Below are 21113 nucleotides of genomic sequence, written 5' to 3' on the forward strand. Positions count from 1 at the left end.
ATTGAGTTATTATATATAATGAAGTTGAGGTTAAGAAAAACAAATTGATATTTTGCAAAGAAGGGCATGTGCATATGGAACTAACATGCAGGCTGATGCCAATCAAATCAAATAGCATGCTGCCTCACCTTCCAGATTGGGAAGAGGGTTGTCACAGGTCCCATTTAGATTCAGACAGGTCTTGAAGCAAGGTGTGTGGCAAGGGCTGTAATGCCATTCACATTCACCTGGATCGTTGTAGTAGTCACAGAACACAGCTACAAAAGGGAAGACGTACAGGGTCATACACTGAATACACATTGCCCTCAGCAAATGGCACCCTATTCCATATGAAGTGCATTACTTTTTATCAGAACCCTATGTACCCTGGTCAAAATCATCCACTGTAATGTTACACATTAAGATATCTATTTAAACCAACCAGCTAAAATATACTTTAGATCCACATCCTCACATTGTCACCATGTTTGGGTTCTTTCAACAGCATATTCATTTACTTAGCATTGTAAATTCTAATCAGTCAAATTACACCAGACATGCCAAATCAATGCCAAGCCTGACAGTCAAACAGTGGAAGTGTGTGACCTTTGGGACACAAGCATAATGAACCCCAAAAAAATGTGTTGTACTTACGACAAATTTCTGGTGTTCTCCATGCAACACAGACTCCAGCTTCGGTGCAGGCCTGGGCGTAGGCTGCTACAGCTGTACAGAAACACTCACAGTCTCCGCCAGTATCACAGGCACAGGAGTCTTTCACACAGTTCTCAAAGTACAGACTAGGGTCTACCTGTAAAACACATACAGAGAGAACACACATGATGCACTAATACTGTATTATAATTTTTTTGGTTTCTTAGAGAATTATTCAAAACACATTTAACAACAGACATGTTCATGAATAAAATCATCGAGGATGACAAGAAAGTCCATGTTTAAAACGATTTGGGTGTATTTTTTGGTTCAGAAGTTTGACTGTCCACCATCCTATCAGTGTTCTGTCTGAACCTTTCACCTGGTTTCTAGTTGTACGGTTTATACATAGCAATCCGTTTCAGCACTGTACCTTCTTGTGACACAGTTGGAAAGTCTTTCCTGTGATGATGCTGCACTGCATCTTAGCCCAGTTGTGACGGTTGGGTCTGGCTCCACATGGGTCCACGTTGCTTTCTGCGTCGGGACAAGTGCTTGACACTTTCCAGCTGTTAGCAAACTCCACAGGGCTGCTGACTATCATCTGACCTTGTGTGGTGAAGTCATCTCTGCCTTCTCCATTATAGTTCCCACACAGGCCGCACACTGCTCCCTATAGACACATAGAAACGATAAGGCGAACACAGTGGAACTGTACCAAATCAATCACTGTTAGCAATACAAAATGCACTCTGATGTCTGATGTCTTGTTCATCTATTTCATCACAGGCTCTCTATGTGTTAACCCTTCAACACTAAACTTACACTATGCTGTGGCTCCAGGACGATGCGGACGGTAGTTTTGCGGTCCCACAGCACTGCGATCCCGATGTCTGACTCAACAATCAGGTACAGACCGACGGTCCTCACTCGGTACTGGATCTGAGAGCCCACTCCTAGGTCCACCACTTCATGGGTCCCCTTTGATAGTTTCAGCTCTGTTCTCTGTAAAGATAAGGATTTATCACTTCCTGTTCACAGATAATTAGGGCTGAAATGTTTTTTCCCCAAAATCCCAGTTTTTCCAGAAATCCTTGTTGGAGGATTCAAGGATTGCCTCCTTATTCCCTTATAATTTCCGAAAATTTGTAATTACGATTTCTGGAAAAACAGGGAATTTGGGGAAAGTTACCGGAATTTGACAGACAATACACTTTATAAAGCTTTATATGAAGAAAAAAAATGGCTTGAATGTCGTACTGATTTTTGCAGTTAGTGGCTATTTGGAAGAAAGTTTTACTTGCAATGATTGTGATGGTGATTTGACCTACTTTAGTTGAATTCACTAATTGTCCTGTCTCTCTGAATAAGTCGCTCTGAATAAGAGCATTTGCTAAATAATGCTAAATGATGTATTTTTTGTATGTATGAATGTCAAATGATCTCTCATTATGATCCAACGGGTATAGAGAGGAGAATGGCTCAATATAAAGCCTGGAGTGGAGTAAATGAAATGGTATCAAACACGTCAAAACCAGTCATGCATTTGATGCCATTCAATTCATTCCGTTCCAGCCATTACTATGAGCCCATCCTTCCCATTGAAGGTGCCACCAGCCGCCTGTTGGAGTGTATCATTTGTCCAGTCTTACCCCCAGTTGAACCCTGACAGACTTGGAGCAAGTGGTGCCTGTGGTTCCACACGGTATGTTCTCTGTGATCACCATGAATTTGTCCTGGACAGGCCGGTTCCCACATTTGTTCTTAAAGAGAGACAGAGGGAGAGAGTACTTTAGAAACCAAATGAGACTTTTCCAATTTAAATGATTAGTTGGTAATATAGAAGACAGTAGCAGTACTATTATACAAACATATTTCTTTGTATAAAAACACATCACAATTGAATTGAAATGTATTGCATTGTATTGAAATGTCCTGATAAGCATTAATTACCTGGACAGCCACATAGCCACATTTTCCTTGGAAGCCATACGTGCGCTCATCAAAGGTTTTGTAATGGCCACTGCCGTAGATGGTACAGGTTCCTGGGCACTTCTTATCTGTGCACTTCCATTTCCCACTCTTACAGGTGCTACATGTGTACAGTATGAGAGACACTAAGTCAAAAATCCTCTTCAAATCCTGATCACATTAGCTAGAGAGGATGAAGGAAGCCCTCATCTCGTGTCATGAAATCTCATTCCATTTCATTTTCATCTCCATTCCTTTTTATATGGTATTGTATCATTTAACGTCATATCATACCGCATAACCTCACATTGTATCGTTTTTGATCAGAAAGTAACGTATAACCATAAAACCTCAATAACTCACCAAGTGTTACATCCGTTTGGGATCTGTTTTCCTGGGGCGTAGAGGAATCCGTCATGGCTGCATGGGCATTCATGTTTATTCACACACATGCCTTTCCCATCCTCCCACAGACTCGTGGGACACTTGCACCCAGACTCACACTCTGCGGCGAACTGTGGTCAAGGAGAGAGACGGGAATTAAATAAAGAAGTCAACCCTTGGGTCAGGTACTAGTGGAAGTCAACAAGTCAACTCACACAGTCCATGAAATCCGGGTTCCTACAGCTCCGTGTACACTGTACTCCCAGGTCATTGGAGCAGTTCAAGAACACCTTTGGCGACTGGCAGGCTGTAACAGAAGCAGTTTCATTATTATTACACAATAAGTTGTCAAATTAGATCTGGGTTCAAATACTATCTTTCAAATACTTCCAGTGCCGGTTTAAAACAGATTTAAGCCTAGTCCTGGACTCAAGTAATTGACATGATCTCTCATATAGTATTTGAACCCAAGTCTAGGTACAATACTGTATACATCAGAGGATTAATGGGATATGAATAGCAAGGGGACACAGAAAGGCTACTTACTACTCTCTGAACGCATCTTCCACGAACGGCAGTGAAGCTTCCCATTGTTGCAGACACTAGAAGAACACACATGATGTCAAGAGATATTTTAATATTGGAGTAACATTGCAGGACTGTGTACTTTTTATACTAGCAGGTAATATGACAAATTTGCTGCTTTGGTAGGCAGGTAAATTAGGTAAATAAGTAGATGGGTAGGTAGGTAGGTAGGTAGGTAAGCAGTCACTTAAATAGGTAGCTAGACACTTTATTAGATGGAAACAGTCTCTTACCAGTGTTCCTCCTGAATGTTGATGGACTTCCCAGGCTTGATGTGGACCCCGTTGTGGAAGCAGGGGCATTTGTCCATGGGTACACAGGTGCCCCTGTCATCCATGTAGAGTCCGTCTGGGCAAGAACAACCATCCACGGGGAGGAAGTCATTGGTACAACCCTGGCTTTTGCTGGCCAGGGAGCTACAGGTCAGCTGACATCTCTGGAGCTGGTCAGAGTAGGTCTGAGACACTGGGCAGTTACCAATGTATTTGTCTGTTTGTAGGGAAATATGGAAAGTGTTGGATAAAGTTAAGATTGGCAGTGTTGGAAAACTTTACTAAAGGTTATTTTTTACTTCAGGAAGGAAGAGGATTAAGTAAGTAAGTGTTGTTAACCTGTTTGGGATAGGGGGCGGTATTTTCACGTCAGGATGAAAAGAGTGCCCAAATTAAACTGCTTGCTACCCAGGCCCAGAAGCTAGGATATGCATATAATTGGTTTCGGATAGAAAACACTCTAAAGTTTCTAAAACTGTTAAAATTACATCTTTGAGTATAACAGAACTTATTTGGCAGGCAAAACCCAGAGGACAAACCATCCAGGATTTTTGTTGTTGTTGAGGTGACCATGTTTTCAATTGGATTTCTATGGGAATCTACATTTCTGAGGGATCTGGTTGCAGTTCCAATGGCTTCCACTAGATGTCAACAATCTTTAGAAATTGGTTGATGTTTTATTTTGAGTAATGAAGAAGTATGGCTGTTCAGAACGAGGGTCGAGTCTGGTATACAGTTGTGTTTGGGGAGCGCGACCTGGCGCTCGCTCCAATTGCATTTTTATCCGCTATTGAAAACGGTTTATTCCGTCTTAAATTTGATACATTTTTTACAGTATAAAGTACCTAAAGTTGTATTGGGAAAGTTGTTTGAAATGTTTGGACCAGGATTACAGGTAACTTATTCGATAATGTGCAGTCATATTGGGCGAGTTGGAACTGGTGTTTTTCTGAATCAAACGCGCAAAATAAATGGACATTTTGGAGAAATAACTGACAATGACAGGGACAAAAATGACAATTTGTGATGTTTATGGGACATATTGGAGTACCAACAGAAGAAGATCTTCAAAGGTAAGGCATGAATAATATTGTTATTTCTGAGTTTCGCGCCTGGCGGGTTGAAATGTGACTGTCATGTGTTTGTTTGATGGGGTGCTGTCCTCAGATAATAGCATGGTTTGCTTTCGCCGTAAAGCCTTTTTGAAATCTGACACAGTGGCTGGATTAACAAGAAGTTAAACTTTAATTTGGTGTATTACCTTGTGATTGTATCAAAGTTAAATATTTCTAATAATTTCTTTTGAATTTCGCGCTCTGCAATTTCACTGGATGTTGTCGAAACGTTCCGCTAGCGGAAGCCCCCGCCGTAACAGGTAAAAGTTGACATCACAATAAAATAAAAACTTTTACAAACATCCACAACCGTTTGACCGGGCATCGCAAGGGGAATTTGTCAGGGTTACCCCATGTCTCCCCTACTTTTTGCAATGGCAGTGGAATCCGCCAAGGTTGTCCCCTGTCTCTCATACTTTTAGCGATGGCATTAGAACCATTTGCAGAATGCATATATTCTAATGAGAATATCAGTGAACATTTCATTAGTAGTCAGGAGAGGCCTATACTGTCATCTCCTTTCACCAATATACGACAAGACATAAATATGAGAAGTGTAAATCACTTACCACACACGTTCTCTCTCCAGCCCGACAGGACCACTCCCTTGGTAGCACAGTCTCGCACATAGGAGGAGAAGACGGCACACAGGCAGTCTTCACTCTTCTCACAGTTGCAGCTAGCGTACGTGCATCGCTGCAGAAAATATCAAGTTTAAGTAAATGTTCCATACGTAATAAATATAAAACAAATCTCATTGGCCAGAGCTTTCGCATGACAAACAGTATTACAAACAGTATAATTGTGAGCATTCCAAACCAGATGTAACTCAATGAAATGTAACAGTTACAGTTATAGATAATGTATTACCTTGTAGTAAAGCTCGGGGTCCACCATGGCATGGCACTTGGCAAAAGTGCTGTCAGAACTTCTTAGCATGGAGCACCAATGTTTAGCATAGTTCTCTGAGTAAACAGAACGTGGTAAGAGTTCAAATATGTCTGATACAGTATGAACTGCTGCTTCCTGCATCGATTTGAATCCAACGACATGATACTGCGGTTGTTGACATAAACTTTTATGAAATGCTTATGTTCTGCTTTTCATTGAGTTATGTAAGGGTTAACCTTCAATTAAAGAGTTAGTGAAGAGGGCTTACCATTCTCCACGCTGAGGGAGCAGGGGTCGTCCAGCCTCTCCTCTCTGTCTCTGCAGGTAGGATTAGCCTTCCAGGAGTTCCCAAATGAAGAGGCTGTTCCCTCCACCATACCCTGGGGGGTCTTCATGTCATCAGACAGAACCTTGTTGAAGTTCCCACACAGACCTAGAAGAAATAGAAACAGAAATCAACACCATATAAACCTACACCAAACAGAAATCAACACCATATAAACTTTCACGAAACAGAAATCAACATCATATAAACCTACACCGAACAGAAATCAACACCATATAAACTTTCACCAAACAGAAATCAACACCATATAAACCTACACCAAACAGAAATCAACACCATATAAACTTTCACCAAACAGTAATCAACACCATATGAAACTACACAAAACAGAAATTAACACCATATAAACCTACACCGAACAGAAATCAACACCATATGAACCTTCACCAAACAGAAATCAACAACATTTTTGTACTTTCTTGCTGTTTTTACTAGTTTAATGAGCCCTGGTGATTAAGATTACCAATGTTTATTACATTTGCATAAAGTAGAATTTAAACTCTGTATATAACTGATATCTGCTCACCTTCAGAGCTATATGCCTACAACTTGGGAGTTAACTTCTTTGATATAGGGGGCGCTCTTTTAATTTTTGGATAAAAATACGTTCCCGTTTTAAGCGCGATATTTTGTCATGAAAAGATGCTCGACTATGCATATAATTGACAGCAGAAAACACTCTGACGTTTCCAAATCTGCAAAGATATTATCTGTGAGTGCCACAGAACTGATGCTATAGGCGAAACCAAGATGACATTTCAAACCGGAAATGCCCCAGATTTTGAAGGCGCTGTTTTCCAATGTCTCCTTATATGGCTGTGAATGCGCCAGGAATGAGCTTACACTTTCTGTCGTTTCCCCAAGGTGTCTGCAGCATTGTGGCGTATTTGTAGGCCTATCATTGGAAGATTGACCATAAGAGACTACATTTACCAGGTGCTCGCTTGGTGTCCTCCGTTGCAATTATTGCGTAATCTCCACCTGCGTGTATTTTTCCTTTTTTTCAGAGAAACCCAACTGCCACGAATGACTTATCATCGAATAGATATGTTAAAAACACCTTGAGGATTGATTCTAAACAACGTTTGCCATGTTTCTGTCGATATTATGGAGTTAATTTTGAAAAAAGTTTGGCGTTGTAATGACTAAATTTTCGTTTTTTTTTCTTAGCCAAACGTGATGAACAAAACGGAGCGATTTCTCCTACACAAATAATATTTTTGGAAAAACTGAACATTTGCTATCTAACTGAGAGTCTCCTCATTGAAAACATCCGAAGTTCTTCAAAGGTAAATGATTTTATTTGAATGCTTTTCTTGTTTTTGTGAAAATGTTGCCTGCTGAATGCTAGGCTTATTGCTATGCTAGCTATCAATACTCTTACACAAATGCTTGTGTAGCTATGGTTGAAAAGCATATTTAGAAAATCTGAGATGACAGTGTTGTTAACAAAAGGCTAAGCTTGTGAGCCAATATATTTATTTCATTTCATTTGCGATTTTCATGAATAGTTAACGTTGCGTTATGGTAATGAGCTTGAGGCTATGATTACGCTCCCGGATACGGGATTGCTCGACGCTAGAGGTTACCTTGTGTCTTGGTCTTGTAGCTCTCGTCCAGGGTGACATAGACCTGCATGATAGGGACCAGCTGGATCTGAACCTGCAGCCCAAAGCTGGTCTGGAGCATCATGTGGAAGGACGATGGCTTGAACACACTGATGTCAGCTATGGGAAGAAAAACAAATAGACTAATGACAGCTGGGAACAAGACTGAAAGAGCTCCTGCTGAGACTGACGTTGTCCTAATATAGACACTGTACACTAATGTCAGCTTAGAACAAGACTGAAAGAGCTCCTGCTGAGACTGACGTTGTCCTAATATAGACACTGTACACTAATGTCAGCTGGGAACAGAAAGGGGGGTTTTGGGGTAATAATAATTCAATTAAATATGATTTATTTTTTGTTTAAAAAATAATAATTTAATCACACTAAACATTACTGTACTTATTACTGTGTCAATAGCTTTGGAAGTAGCGTGTAATAATAAATAGAATTATGCAGTTGATATCTATACAGGCTAATGTTTCATTCTATGTTTCATTACATGTTACTGGTTGCACTTTCATAACTTAGAAAAGTGTGCATAATCTTTATTATAAACTGAGGGGTTCTAGCCCTCAATGCTGATTGGCTGACAGATGTGGTATATCGGACGAGGTGACAAACCATTTAGTTTTACTGCTCTAATTATGTTGTCAACCAGTTTATAACAGCAGTAAGGCACCTTGGGGGATTGTAGTATATGGCCAATGTACCATTGGTAAGGGAAGTTGTGTCATGCCCAAGAACAGCCATTAGCCATGGTATATTGGCCATATATCACACCCCCTCAGGCCTTAGTGTTCATTATTCCATGTCCCACCTGTGCTGTAAGGCAGAGTGATCTGTGCATTGTGGCTGACTTTCCCATCGGCGGTAATCACCAAAGCCTGGAAAAGAAAACAACAGCCATGATCAACTAATCCTATTCAACACAAGACTAGCTGTGCAGTATATACATTTCACTTACATGTAAGTACTTATCGTCAGATCCAAAATGATTGGCACCTCTGTTTTCATTATTTTTCAATACCTCACCCTGCGAGGATAACAACACTGAGCCTTTCTCTACAAGGTTTTAGGAGATTGGAGAACACATTGGGAAGTATCTTAGACCATTCCTCCCATACAGACCAGTGGAAGCACAACAGCCCCATTAACATCAAAGATCCACCACCATTTTATACAGCAGGAATCAGGCTCTGTTTTGCATATGATCCTCCTTTTTGACACCAAACCCACCATTGGTGTGTGGCCAAAGAGCTTCATTTAATAGTCTTTCTTGCTCATCTTTATCAAGGATGCCTTTTAATTTGGACCTGACTGTAAATACACAGAGGTAGTGTATAAAATACAACATGTATATGTTCAAGTGTACAGTATATGTCAAGTCTCCGTCTTTTAATGAAGGCAATACTCACGTTGTTTCTATCATTGTTTAGCAAGACCACAACACTCTTGAGGCAAGTGTCAAACTTCTGTCTTATACAGGGAACCAGCTGGACCAGTACAGTGAACTTTGGACTGGCTTCATCCTGAAACAGAGAAGGAAAAAACAAACAAAAAAATGATGAGAAAACATTGTGACATATGAAATGTAATCCACTTCTCATCTAGATTGTCTCTTCAGAAAAGTATAGTGTAATTGTCAGTTACCTTGCTTTCCACCTTGGCTAAGGGGTAGTAACAGTCCCCATGGAAGGTGAACGCTTTCCCATCGAAGGTTGTCACGTGTGAACCCTCCTCAACGGCACATGTAGCAGGGCTGGGTAGACTTTTACAGGACCACTGACCATGATGACAGACACTGAATCACAGACAGACACAGAACACAGACACAGACACATGATGAAGTCATTTACAGGACCACTGACCATGATGACAGACACTGAATCACAGACACAGGACAAATTATGAAGTCATTTACAGGACCAAGGATCATGGGGACAGACACTGAATCACAGACACAGAACACATGAAGTCATTTACAGGATAAACCAAGTACCCGAACCCTCTGTTACGACTTCTGTCTTAATGTAACTTGTTATGTTAACAGTTCAGTGCTTTACATTGAGCACTTGAAGTCTAAACCTTTGACTCACCATTCCTCACGGTCCTGTCTGAATACTTCTCCAGAGTTGTAAACTTTGTCGTGTTTGCACTGACACTGGTCCTGAGTGACACACCCCCTCTTTGAGATGTCATCAAACACAGTCCCTACAGAGTGGTGAAAACAGACAACGTGATACTAACATCACCACAGTCCCTACAGAGTGGTGACAACAGACAACGTGATACTAACACAGTCCCTACAGAGTGGTGAAAACAGACAACGTGATACTAACACAGTCCCTACAGAGTGGTGAAAACAGACAACGTGATACTAACACAGTCCCTACAGAGTGGTGAAAACAGACAACGTGATACTAACACAGTCCCTACAGAGTGGTGAAAACAGACAACATGTTACTAACACAGTCCCTACAGAGTGGTGAAAACAGACAACGTGTTACTAACATCACCACAGTCCCTACAGAGTGGTGAAAACAGACAGCGTGATACTAACACAGTCCCTACAGAGTGGTGAAAACAGACAACGTGATACTAACACAGTCCCTACAGAGTGGTGAAAACAGACAACGTGATACTAACACAGTCCCTACAGAGTGGTGAAAACAGACAACGTGATACTAACACAGTCCCTACAGAGTGGTGAAAACAGACAACATGTTACTAACATCACCACAGTCCCTACAGAGTGGTGAAAACAGACAACGTGTTACTAACACAGTCCCTACAGAGTGGTGAAAACAGACAACGTGTTACTAACACAGTCCCTACAGAGTGGTGAAAACAGACAACGTGTTACTAACACAGTCCCTACAGAGTGGTGAAAACAAACAACGTGATACTAACACAGTCCCTACAGAGTGGTGAAAACAGACAACGTGATACTAACACAGTCCCTACAGAGTGGTGAAAACAGACAACGTGATACTAACACAGTCCCTACAGAGTGGTGAAAACAGACAACGTGATACTAACACAGTCCCTACAGAGTGGTGAAAACAGACAACGTGATACTAACACAGTCCCTACAGAGTGGTGAAAACAGACAACATGTTACTTACATCACCACAGTCCCTACAGAGTGGTGAAAACAGACAGCGTGATACTAACACAGTCCCTACAGAGTGGTGAAAACAGACAACGTGATACTAACACAGTCCCTACAGAGTGGTGAAAACAGACAACGTGATACTAACATCACCACAGTCCCTACAGAGTGGTGAAAACAGACAACGTGTTACTAACATCACCACAGTCCCTACAGAGTGGTGAAAACAGACAACGTGTTACTAACACAGTCCCTACAGAGTGGTGAAAACAGACAACGTGATACTAACACAGTCCCTACAGAGTGGTGAAAACAGACAACGTGATACTAACACAGTCCCTACAGAGTGGTGAAAACAGACAACGTGATACTAACACAGTCCCTACAGAGTGGTGAAAACAGACAACGTGTTACTAACATCACCACAGTCCCTACAGAGTGGTGAAAACAGACAACGTGTTACTAACATCACCACAGTCCCTACAGAGTGGTGAAAACAGACAACGTGATACTAACACAGTCCCTACAGAGTGGTGAAAACAGACAGCGTGATACTAACATCACCACAGTCCCTACAGAGTGGTGAAAACAGACAACGTGTTACTAACATCACCACAGTCCCTACAGAGTGGTGAAAACAGACAGCGTGATACTAACACAGTCCCTACAGAGTGGTGAAAACAGACAACATGTTACTAACATCACCACAGTCCCTACAGAGTGGTGAAAACAGACAGCGTGATACTAACACAGTCCCTACAGAGTGGTGAAAACAGACAGCATGATACTAACACAGTCCCTACAGAGTGGTGAAAACAGACAACATGTTACTAACATCACCACAGTCCCTACAGAGTGGTGAAAACAGACAGCGTGATACTAACACAGTCCCTACAGAGTGGTGAAAACAGACAGCGTGATACTAACACAGTCCCTACAGAGTGGTGAAAACAGACAACGTGTTACTAACATCACCACAGTCCCTACAGAGTGGTGAAAACAGACAGCGTGATACTAACACAGTCCCTACAGAGTGGTGAAAACAGACAACATGTTACTAACATCACCACAGTCCCTACAGAGTGGTGAAAACAGACAGCGTGATACTAACACAGTCCCTACAGAGTGGTGAAAACAGACAGCGTGATACTAACACAGTCCCTACAGAGTGGTGAAAACAGACAACATGTTACTAACATCACCACAGTCCCTACAGAGTGGTGAAAACAGACAACATGTTACTAACATCACCACAGTCCCTACAGAGTGGTGAAAACAGACAACGTGATACTAACACAGTCCCTACAGAGTGGTGAAAACAGACAACATGTTACTAACATCACCACAGTCCCTACAGAGTGGTGAAAACAGACAGCGTGATACTAACACAGTCCCTACAGAGTGGTGAAAACAGACAACGTGATACTAACACAGTCCCTACAGAGTGGTGAAAACAGACAACGTGATACTAACACAGTCCCTACAGAGTGGTGAAAACAGACAACATGTTACTAACACAGTCCCTACAGAGTGGTGAAAACAGACAACGTGATACTAACATCACCACAGTCCCTACAGAGTGGTGAAAACAGACAACGTGATACTAACACAGTCCCTACAGAGTGGTGAAAACAGACAACGTGATACTAACACAGTCCCTACAGAGTGGTGAAAACAGACAACGTGTTACTAACACAGTCCCTACAGAGTGGTGAAAACAGACAACATGTTACTAACATCACCACAGTCCCTACAGAGTGGTGAAAACAGACAACGTGATACTAACACAGTCCCTACAGAGTGGTGAAAACAGACAACGTGATACTAACATCACCACAGTCCCTACAGAGTGGTGAAAACAGACAACGTGTTACTAACACAGTCCCTACAGAGTGGTGAAAACAGACAACGTGTTACTAACACAGTCCCTACAGAGTGGTGAAAACAGACAACATGTTACTAACATCACCACAGTCCCTACAGAGTGGTGAAAACAGACAACGTGATACTAACACAGTCCCTACAGAGTGGTGAAAACAGACAACATGTTACTAACATCACCACAGTCCCTACAGAGTGGTGAAAACAGACAACGTGTTACTAACACAGTCCCTACAGAGTGGTGAAAACAGACAACGTGATACTAACATCACCACAGTCCCTACAGAGTGGTGAAAACAGACAACGTGATACTAACACAGTCCCTACAGAGTGGTGAAAACAGACAACGTGATACTAACACAGTCCCTACAGAGTGGTGAAAACAGACAACATGTTACTAACATCACCACAGTCCCTACAGAGTGGTGAAAACAGACAACGTGTTACTAACACAGTCCCTACAGAGTGGTGAAAACAGACAACGTGTTACTAACATCACCACAGTCCCTACAGAGTGGTGAAAACAGACAACGTGTTACTAACATCACCACAGTCCCTACAGAGTGGTGAAAACAGACAACGTGATACTAACATCACCACAGTCCCTACAGAGTGGTGAAAACAGACAACGTGTTACTAACACAGTCCCTACAGAGTGGTGAAAACAGACAACGTGATACTAACATCACCACAGTCCCTACAGAGTGGTGAAAACAGACAACATGTTACTAACACAGTCCCTACAGAGTGGTGAAAACAGACAACGTGATACTAACACAGTCCCTACAGAGTGGTGAAAACAGACAACATGTTACTAACACAGTCCCTACAGAGTGGTGAAAACAGACAACGTGTTACTAACATCACCACAGTCCCTACAGAGTGGTGAAAACAGACAACGTGTTACTAACACAGTCCCTACAGAGTGGTGAAAACAGACAACGTGTTACTAACATCACCACAGTCCCTACAGAGTGGGGAAAACAGACAACGTGTTACTAACATCACCACAGTCCCTACAGAGTGGTGAAGACAGACAACGTGTTACTAACACAGTCCCTACAGAGTGGTGAAAACAGACAACATGTTACTAACATCACCACAGTCCCTACAGAGTGGTGAAAACAGACAACGTGATACTAACACAGTCCCTACAGAGTGGTGAAAACAGACAACGTGATACTAACATCACCACAGTCCCTACAGAGTGGTGAAAACAGACAACGTGTTACTAACACAGTCCCTACAGAGTGGTGAAAACAGACAACGTGTTACTAACACAGTCCCTACAGAGTGGTGAAAACAGACAACATGTTACTAACATCACCACAGTCCCTACAGAGTGGTGAAAACAGACAACGTGATACTAACACAGTCCCTACAGAGTGGTGAAAACAGACAACATGTTACTAACATCACCACAGTCCCTACAGAGTGGTGAAAACAGACAACGTGTTACTAACACAGTCCCTACAGAGTGGTGAAAACAGACAACGTGATACTAACATCACCACAGTCCCTACAGAGTGGTGAAAACAGACAACGTGATACTAACACAGTCCCTACAGAGTGGTGAAAACAGACAACGTGATACTAACACAGTCCCTACAGAGTGGTGAAAACAGACAACATGTTACTAACATCACCACAGTCCCTACAGAGTGGTGAAAACAGACAACGTGTTACTAACACAGTCCCTACAGAGTGGTGAAAACAGACAACGTGTTACTAACATCACCACAGTCCCTACAGAGTGGTGAAAACAGACAACGTGTTACTAACATCACCACAGTCCCTACAGAGTGGTGAAAACAGACAACGTGATACTAACATCACCACAGTCCCTACAGAGTGGTGAAAACAGACAACGTGTTACTAACACAGTCCCTACAGAGTGGTGAAAACAGACAACGTGATACTAACATCACCACAGTCCCTACAGAGTGGTGAAAACAGACAACATGTTACTAACACAGTCCCTACAGAGTGGTGAAAACAGACAACGTGATACTAACACAGTCCCTACAGAGTGGTGAAAACAGACAACATGTTACTAACACAGTCCCTACAGAGTGGTGAAAACAGACAACGTGTTACTAACATCACCACAGTCCCTACAGAGTGGTGAAAACAGACAACGTGTTACTAACACAGTCCCTACAGAGTGGTGAAAACAGACAACGTGTTACTAACATCACCACAGTCCCTACAGAGTGGTGAAAACAGACAGCGTGATACTAACACAGTCCCTACAGAGTGGTGAAAACAGACAACGTGTTACTAACATCACCACAGTCCCTACAGAGTGGTGAAAACAGACAACGTGTTACTAACACAGTCCCTACAGAGTGGGGAAAACAGACAACGTGTTACTAACATCACCACAGTCCCTACAGAGTGGTGAAGACAGACAACGTGTTACTAACACAGTCCCTACAGAGTGGTGAAAACAGACAACGTGTTACTAACATCACCACAGTCCCTACAGAGTGGTGAAAACAGACAACGTGTTACTAACACAGTCCCTACAGAGTGGTGAAAACAGACAACGTGTTACTAACACAGTCCCTACAGAGTGGTGAAAACAGACAACATGTTACTAACACAGTCCCTACAGAGTGGTGAAAACAGACAACGTGATACTAACATCACCACAGTCCCTACAGAGTGGTGTAAACAGACAACGTGTTACTAACATCACCACAGTCCCTACAGAGTGGTGAAAACAGACAACGTGTTACTAACACAGTCCCTACAGAGTGGTGAAAACAGACAACGTGTTACTAACATCACCACAGTCCCTACAGAGTGGTGAAAACAGACAACGTGTTACTAACACAGTCCCTACAGAGTGGTGAAAACAGACAACGTGTTACTAACATCACCACAGTCCCTACAGAGTGGGGAAAACAGACAACGTGTTACTAACACAGTCCCTACAGAGTGGTGAAGACAGACAACGTGTTACTAACACAGTCCCTACAGAGTGGTGACGACAGACAACGTGTTACTAACACAGTCCCTACAGAGTGGTGAAAACAGACAACGTGTTACTAACACAGTCCCTACAGAGTGGTGAAAACAGACAACGTGTTACTAACACAGTCCCTACAGAGTGGTGAAAACAGACAACGTGTTACTAACACAGTCCCTACAGAGTGGTGAAAACAGACAACGTGTTACTAACATCACCACAGTCCCTACAGAGTGGTGAAAACAGACAACGTGATACTAACACAGTCCCTACAGAGTGGTGAAAACAGACAACGTGTTACTAACACAGTCCCTACAGAGTGGTGAAAACAGACAACATGTTACTAACATCACCACAGTCCCTACAGAGTGGTGAAAACAGACAACATGTTACTAACATCACCACAGTCCCTACAGAGTGGTGAAGACAGACAACGTGTCATGAACCTGTGTTCTAGATCTCTGTCATCACTGTTATACTGATACATTGAGGTGTGTTTTCGTTCTCTATCATCACTGTTATACTGATACATTGAGGTGTGTTCTAGATCTCTGTCATCACTGTTATACTGATACATTGAGGTGTGTTCTAGATCTCTATCATCACTGTTATACTGATACATTGAGGTGTGTTCTAGATCTCTGTCATCACTGTTATACTGATACATTGAGGTGTGTTCTAGATCTCTGTCATCACTGTTATACTGATACATTGAGGTGTGTTCTAGATCTCTACCATCACTGTTATACTGATACATTGAGGTGTGTTCTAGATCTCTATCATCACTGTTATACTGATACATTGAGGTGTGTTCTAGATCTCTACCATCACTGTTATACTGATACATTGAGGTGTGTTCTAGATCTCTACCATCACTGTTATACTGATACATTGCGGTGTGATCTGGTTAAAGGCTGACCGTGAGGGCAGAAGCAGCCGTCCATCAGGTGTTCTTCACACAGTGAGCTGGTGTCTGAGTGGGTACAGGTATCCATGCAGGGAGAGCCACTCTCCAGATAGACCATGTTGAACGGACACTGCTTGTCTAAGAAAACAAAGGAAATAAATTATAGTACATTTCATTATTATATGTAAATATGTATATATGTATATTTATGTATTTTTTGAAGACATTTGTGTCATCTGAAGCTGACTATGGACAATAAAGAGTTATTTTTTGCATGTGACTTTTTGATCTACAACTGTCATCCAGTAAATGTTTTCCTGAACACCCAGACAGTTATTGAGATGTCCCATTACCACAGAAGGCTGTTGTTCTCCAGTGGGGTGGCTGTCCCCCGGCGTGGGAGCACTGTCTGGAGTACTCTGCCAGGGTGCTGCAGACACAGAAGCTATCAGAAGTGTTGCTGCAGCCACACAGGTCCTGGACACAGGCCTGGATGTAGGGCTCAGGGTTCAAGACCGCACCACAGGAGCTCCACAACGGCGAGCGCAGGAGCTGGTCACACTGGGCATGCTGAGGAGGAAGGAGGAGGAAGAGGAGGAAGAGGTGGAGGAGGAGGGAGAGGAGGAGGAGGAGGGAGAGGAGGAGGTGGTGGAGGAGGGAGAGGAGGAGTGGGAGAGGAGGAGGAGGAGGAGGTAGAGGTGGAGGAGGAGGGAGAGAAGGAGGAGATGGTGGCGGGAGAAGAGGAGGAAGTGGAGGGAGAGAAGGAGTGGGAGAGGAGGGGGAGCAGGAGGAGGTAGAGGTGGAGGAGGAGGAGAGGATGAGGAGAAGGTATAGGTGAATGAGGAGGGAGAGGAGGAGGTGGTGGAGGAGGGAGAGGAGGAGTGGGAGAGGAGGAGGAGGAGGAGGAGGTAGAGGTGGAGGAGGAGGGAGAGAAGGAGGAGATGGCGGCGGGAGAAGAGGAGGAAGTGGAGGGAGAGAAGGAGTGGGAGAGGAGGGGGAGCAGGAGGAGGTAGAGGTGGAGGAAGAGGAGAGGATGAGGATGGGGAGGAGGAAGGTGAGGAGGAGGAGGTGGAGGGAGGAGAGGGAGGGAGAGAAGGATTGGGAGAGGAGGAGGAGGAGAGGACGAGGAAGATGTTCCGAGTTTAGTTGCAATACAAATAATATTATGCCAGATCTGAACTTAATTGGTTCCATATGGCAGTCAAATACATCAATAGAATGAAGGGAAGTGAAATACTGTAGTCTACTTGTCAGGCTGAACAGACTGGAGGTAGAACTTACAAACTCCTTGCACGTGTCCTCTTTAGGCTGAACGTCTGCAGGTTCATCTTCCTCTTCCTCTTCATAGGGGTCTTCACAGTCCTCGTTGGGCCTGTGGACCTTCTGTCTGTTTCCAAACTCAATGGGGCTCACTTTACGACCTGCACGGAAATAAAACGATGTCATCCTTCATCAATAAGTGATTAGAAACGCATATAAATGTGTAGACATGTATATTAATGAACTTACAACATGTGTGAAATTACAATGATGTTACTTGATGTAAGAATATAAAACAGTCACTTAGAATATATTAATAAATAGCATGGTAATAATAACAACTAAATAAATCATTATAAATATTTAGATACATGCTTAGAAAGTCGTTATAAATGACTAAACATGTAATAAATGATAATATTATTGGAATATATTGATTATACTTAACACCATAAAACCTTACAGGAATAAGCTATTATAAATACTTGTACATATTAATATAAAGTCGTTATAAGTGACTAAACATGTAATAAATTATACTATTATTGTAATATATTGATTATACTTAACACCATAAAACCTTACAGGAATAAGCTATTATAAATACGTGTACACATTAATATAAATGATTATAAGTGTGTTATAAATGACTATACATGTTATAATGCTCATGACTCGTGATGCTAATAATTGTTATAAATGCTCACCGTTATGAACAAACTCATTGTGGACTGGAAGGCCATTGAAGTCTCCACAGAGACCACAGGTACGGTTGGTGTACTCCGTGTCCAGCTCCACCTAACGCAAACAGTGATGGGTCAACTATTTTCTAAGGTAGACTCAGAGAAATGCCGTTGGCACGGGCAGCAGCACAGATGTTGAGATGAGATACAAGACTTCACTCTCACACAGTCACACACGTGGTATCTGTCCATGTGCACTGGTTCGTTTTACACTGTTCACTGTTTAATGACAGCAGTCCATTTCAGTGAACTTATTGATTCTTACAAAGCGAATAAATAAATAGACTTCTGTATGCATTCTTCTAAGTAACGTTTTGATTCTCATAAAAGCTTACCATGACGGCATCTTCTCCGTTCCACATGACAACCAGGCCAACCTTGGAGTAGAGTTTGGTGTAAACTGCATTCCTCTCCAGTTGGACTCCTCCATTGTAGTACGGCAGAGTTACACTGGGAATAAAGAAGGAGAATATAATTAATGATAGAGATGACATAGAAATGTACCAACGTGTCAATTAACAACAAACAGACACAAAATACAGTTAAATCCTTTGAATTCAAAATGGAATCCCTGGAAATATGTCAGAGTACTGTCTCAGATGGGAATAGGTAACAGCATAATATAAATCCATTACTTTTTACAGAGAGGAAATGTTAGATCAATAGATAGATATATAGATAGATAGATAGATAGATAGATAGTTAGATAGATAGATAGATAGATAGATAGATAGATAGATAGATAGATAGATAGATAGATAGATAGATAGATAGATAGATAGATAGATAGATAGATAGATAGATAGATAGATATCAATACATTATTTTATTTTTTATGACAGGGTAACTGGGGCGGCAGGGTAGCCTAGTGGTTAGAGCAGTGGACTAGTAACCGGAGGGTTGTAATTTCAAACCCCCGAGCTGACAAGGTACAAATCTGTCAATCTTCCCCTGAACAGGCAGTTAACCCACTGTTCTTAGGCCATCATAGAAAATAAGAATTTGTTCTTAGCTGACTTGCCTGGTTAAATAAAGGTAAAAAAAATAAAAAATTCATGGCTCACTTGAAAAATGATGTCAATCTCAGTGTGACGTCCCTGATGAATTAGAAGACACATAACATAAAACATTTGTGGAAAACTTACATTTCTCCATTGACCGCGACCTGAGTCTTGGTCAGGTGGAAGACCAGGTCGTTGATAGTGACCACTACGTGTTTGACCGTAGGGTTCCCCTCAGCCTCAGTAGCCTCGTTCCTCTTCAGGTGCACAGAGAACTCCTGGTAGGACTCAGAGTGGCAGTCGGAGGCCAGGTTGTATTCACACGTCCCTGGGAACTGGTACACGTCTCCATCGAAGGTCTTGAAGTGCTCTCTGCCCCAGGTGCTGCAGATGCTGTTCACATGGTTGGACTGGCGCGCTGAGGAGACGAAAACAGAAAACGTTACCCACTTTAAATGTATGGAATCAGAAAGAGACACAATTTTATAACTTTGCTGTAAATTGTAAATAATGCAGCATGTATTTCTAAATATCCAGTTGTAGTGGATTGTGAATCAAGATATTAAAAAATATGACACTCCCAGACAGACGGCACTCAGATTTGCTCCAACCAAGACTGTCCATAATAACAAAATGTGTCTGTTCTTGACTGACAGTTGACTCGAAATAGATAGAAACTTAATCTAGCGCCATCTCTATACAGTATCTATTTCTATGTTTGACTGTTTGTCTTTGTCTGCATAGATCAAAATAAATCACTGCTATTTCCAAAATGATCGTGTATCGTCTTACCTTTCTTGGCTTTCACCTGGATGGCGCTCGTTAGTGGCAGAGCGAGAACGCACAACCACAGAGTTGTCCACCCCATAGTTAGTGTCCAGGTGAAGTGGGCTTCAGGTAAAGTGTGGAGTGCTGCTTGACGGCCTCCTTTATAATGGCATTGTTTAATCTGTGTCTGTCAGTTCACACCCATCAGAAGGAGGATGTCAGACATCTTTATTGAGACATGGTAAACATGTCTATTGACAGGGACAGATTACCGACTGGGCAATCAGATAACATAAGAACATGGCATAAGTCATTGCAAAATTGCAGGAAATTAGCTTTAAAACAGCAACATTTTCTCTTCGTTGCCAAGAGGGGGGGTTCTCCAAAATGTTATTGTACAGTGGCCCAGATTTGGGTTTATTCCAGCCCTGACTAAGGAAATTCAACCATTTTCAGAAGTCCCCTTTACTATCTATAATTTCCTTTATTCTGAATGTAAATGTTAAAAAAAAATTTAAAAAACAATGTTTTTAACTTTGGACTTACAATAAATACTATATATTCATAACGGAGACAGTGTCGTGCCTCCTTCAATTATGCATCATTTGATTATTTAAGGTATAGCACCTCTTAGAAAACAAGGTCACGTCCAGAACCTAA

General features: G+C 42.0%; 1 protein-coding gene across 1 annotated transcript in view; it reads right to left on the bottom strand.

Annotated features, from left to right (window-relative positions):
• Positions 1 to 20577, bottom strand: part of muc2.1 (mucin 2.1) — a 36931-nt gene extending 16354 nt beyond the window's left edge. Inside the window, exons 1-25 of the mRNA XM_036968563.1 lie at positions 20478 to 20577; positions 19830 to 20103; positions 19020 to 19134; positions 18649 to 18739; positions 17963 to 18102; positions 17035 to 17251; positions 16694 to 16819; positions 9904 to 10018; positions 9458 to 9608; positions 9223 to 9336; positions 8625 to 8691; positions 7787 to 7924; positions 6120 to 6284; positions 5831 to 5925; positions 5530 to 5656; positions 3807 to 4062; positions 3535 to 3590; positions 3204 to 3295; positions 2968 to 3119; positions 2587 to 2725; positions 2286 to 2396; positions 1459 to 1638; positions 1067 to 1306; positions 634 to 790; positions 129 to 257 (exon numbers count right to left, since the gene is read on the bottom strand). Coding sequence (XP_036824458.1) covers positions 129 to 257; positions 634 to 790; positions 1067 to 1306; positions 1459 to 1638; positions 2286 to 2396; positions 2587 to 2725; positions 2968 to 3119; positions 3204 to 3295; positions 3535 to 3590; positions 3807 to 4062; positions 5530 to 5656; positions 5831 to 5925; positions 6120 to 6284; positions 7787 to 7924; positions 8625 to 8691; positions 9223 to 9336; positions 9458 to 9608; positions 9904 to 10018; positions 16694 to 16819; positions 17035 to 17251; positions 17963 to 18102; positions 18649 to 18739; positions 19020 to 19134; positions 19830 to 20103; positions 20478 to 20553 — 3523 coding nt within the window. The 5' untranslated portion in view covers positions 20554 to 20577. The remainder of the gene's footprint in view (positions 1 to 128; positions 258 to 633; positions 791 to 1066; positions 1307 to 1458; positions 1639 to 2285; positions 2397 to 2586; positions 2726 to 2967; positions 3120 to 3203; positions 3296 to 3534; positions 3591 to 3806; positions 4063 to 5529; positions 5657 to 5830; positions 5926 to 6119; positions 6285 to 7786; positions 7925 to 8624; positions 8692 to 9222; positions 9337 to 9457; positions 9609 to 9903; positions 10019 to 16693; positions 16820 to 17034; positions 17252 to 17962; positions 18103 to 18648; positions 18740 to 19019; positions 19135 to 19829; positions 20104 to 20477) is intronic.
• Between the last annotated feature and the right edge of the window lie 536 nt (positions 20578 to 21113).

This window comes from Oncorhynchus mykiss, chromosome 30 (genome assembly GCF_013265735.2).
Source record: "Oncorhynchus mykiss isolate Arlee chromosome 30, USDA_OmykA_1.1, whole genome shotgun sequence".
Taxonomy (NCBI): Eukaryota; Metazoa; Chordata; class Actinopteri; order Salmoniformes; family Salmonidae; genus Oncorhynchus; species Oncorhynchus mykiss.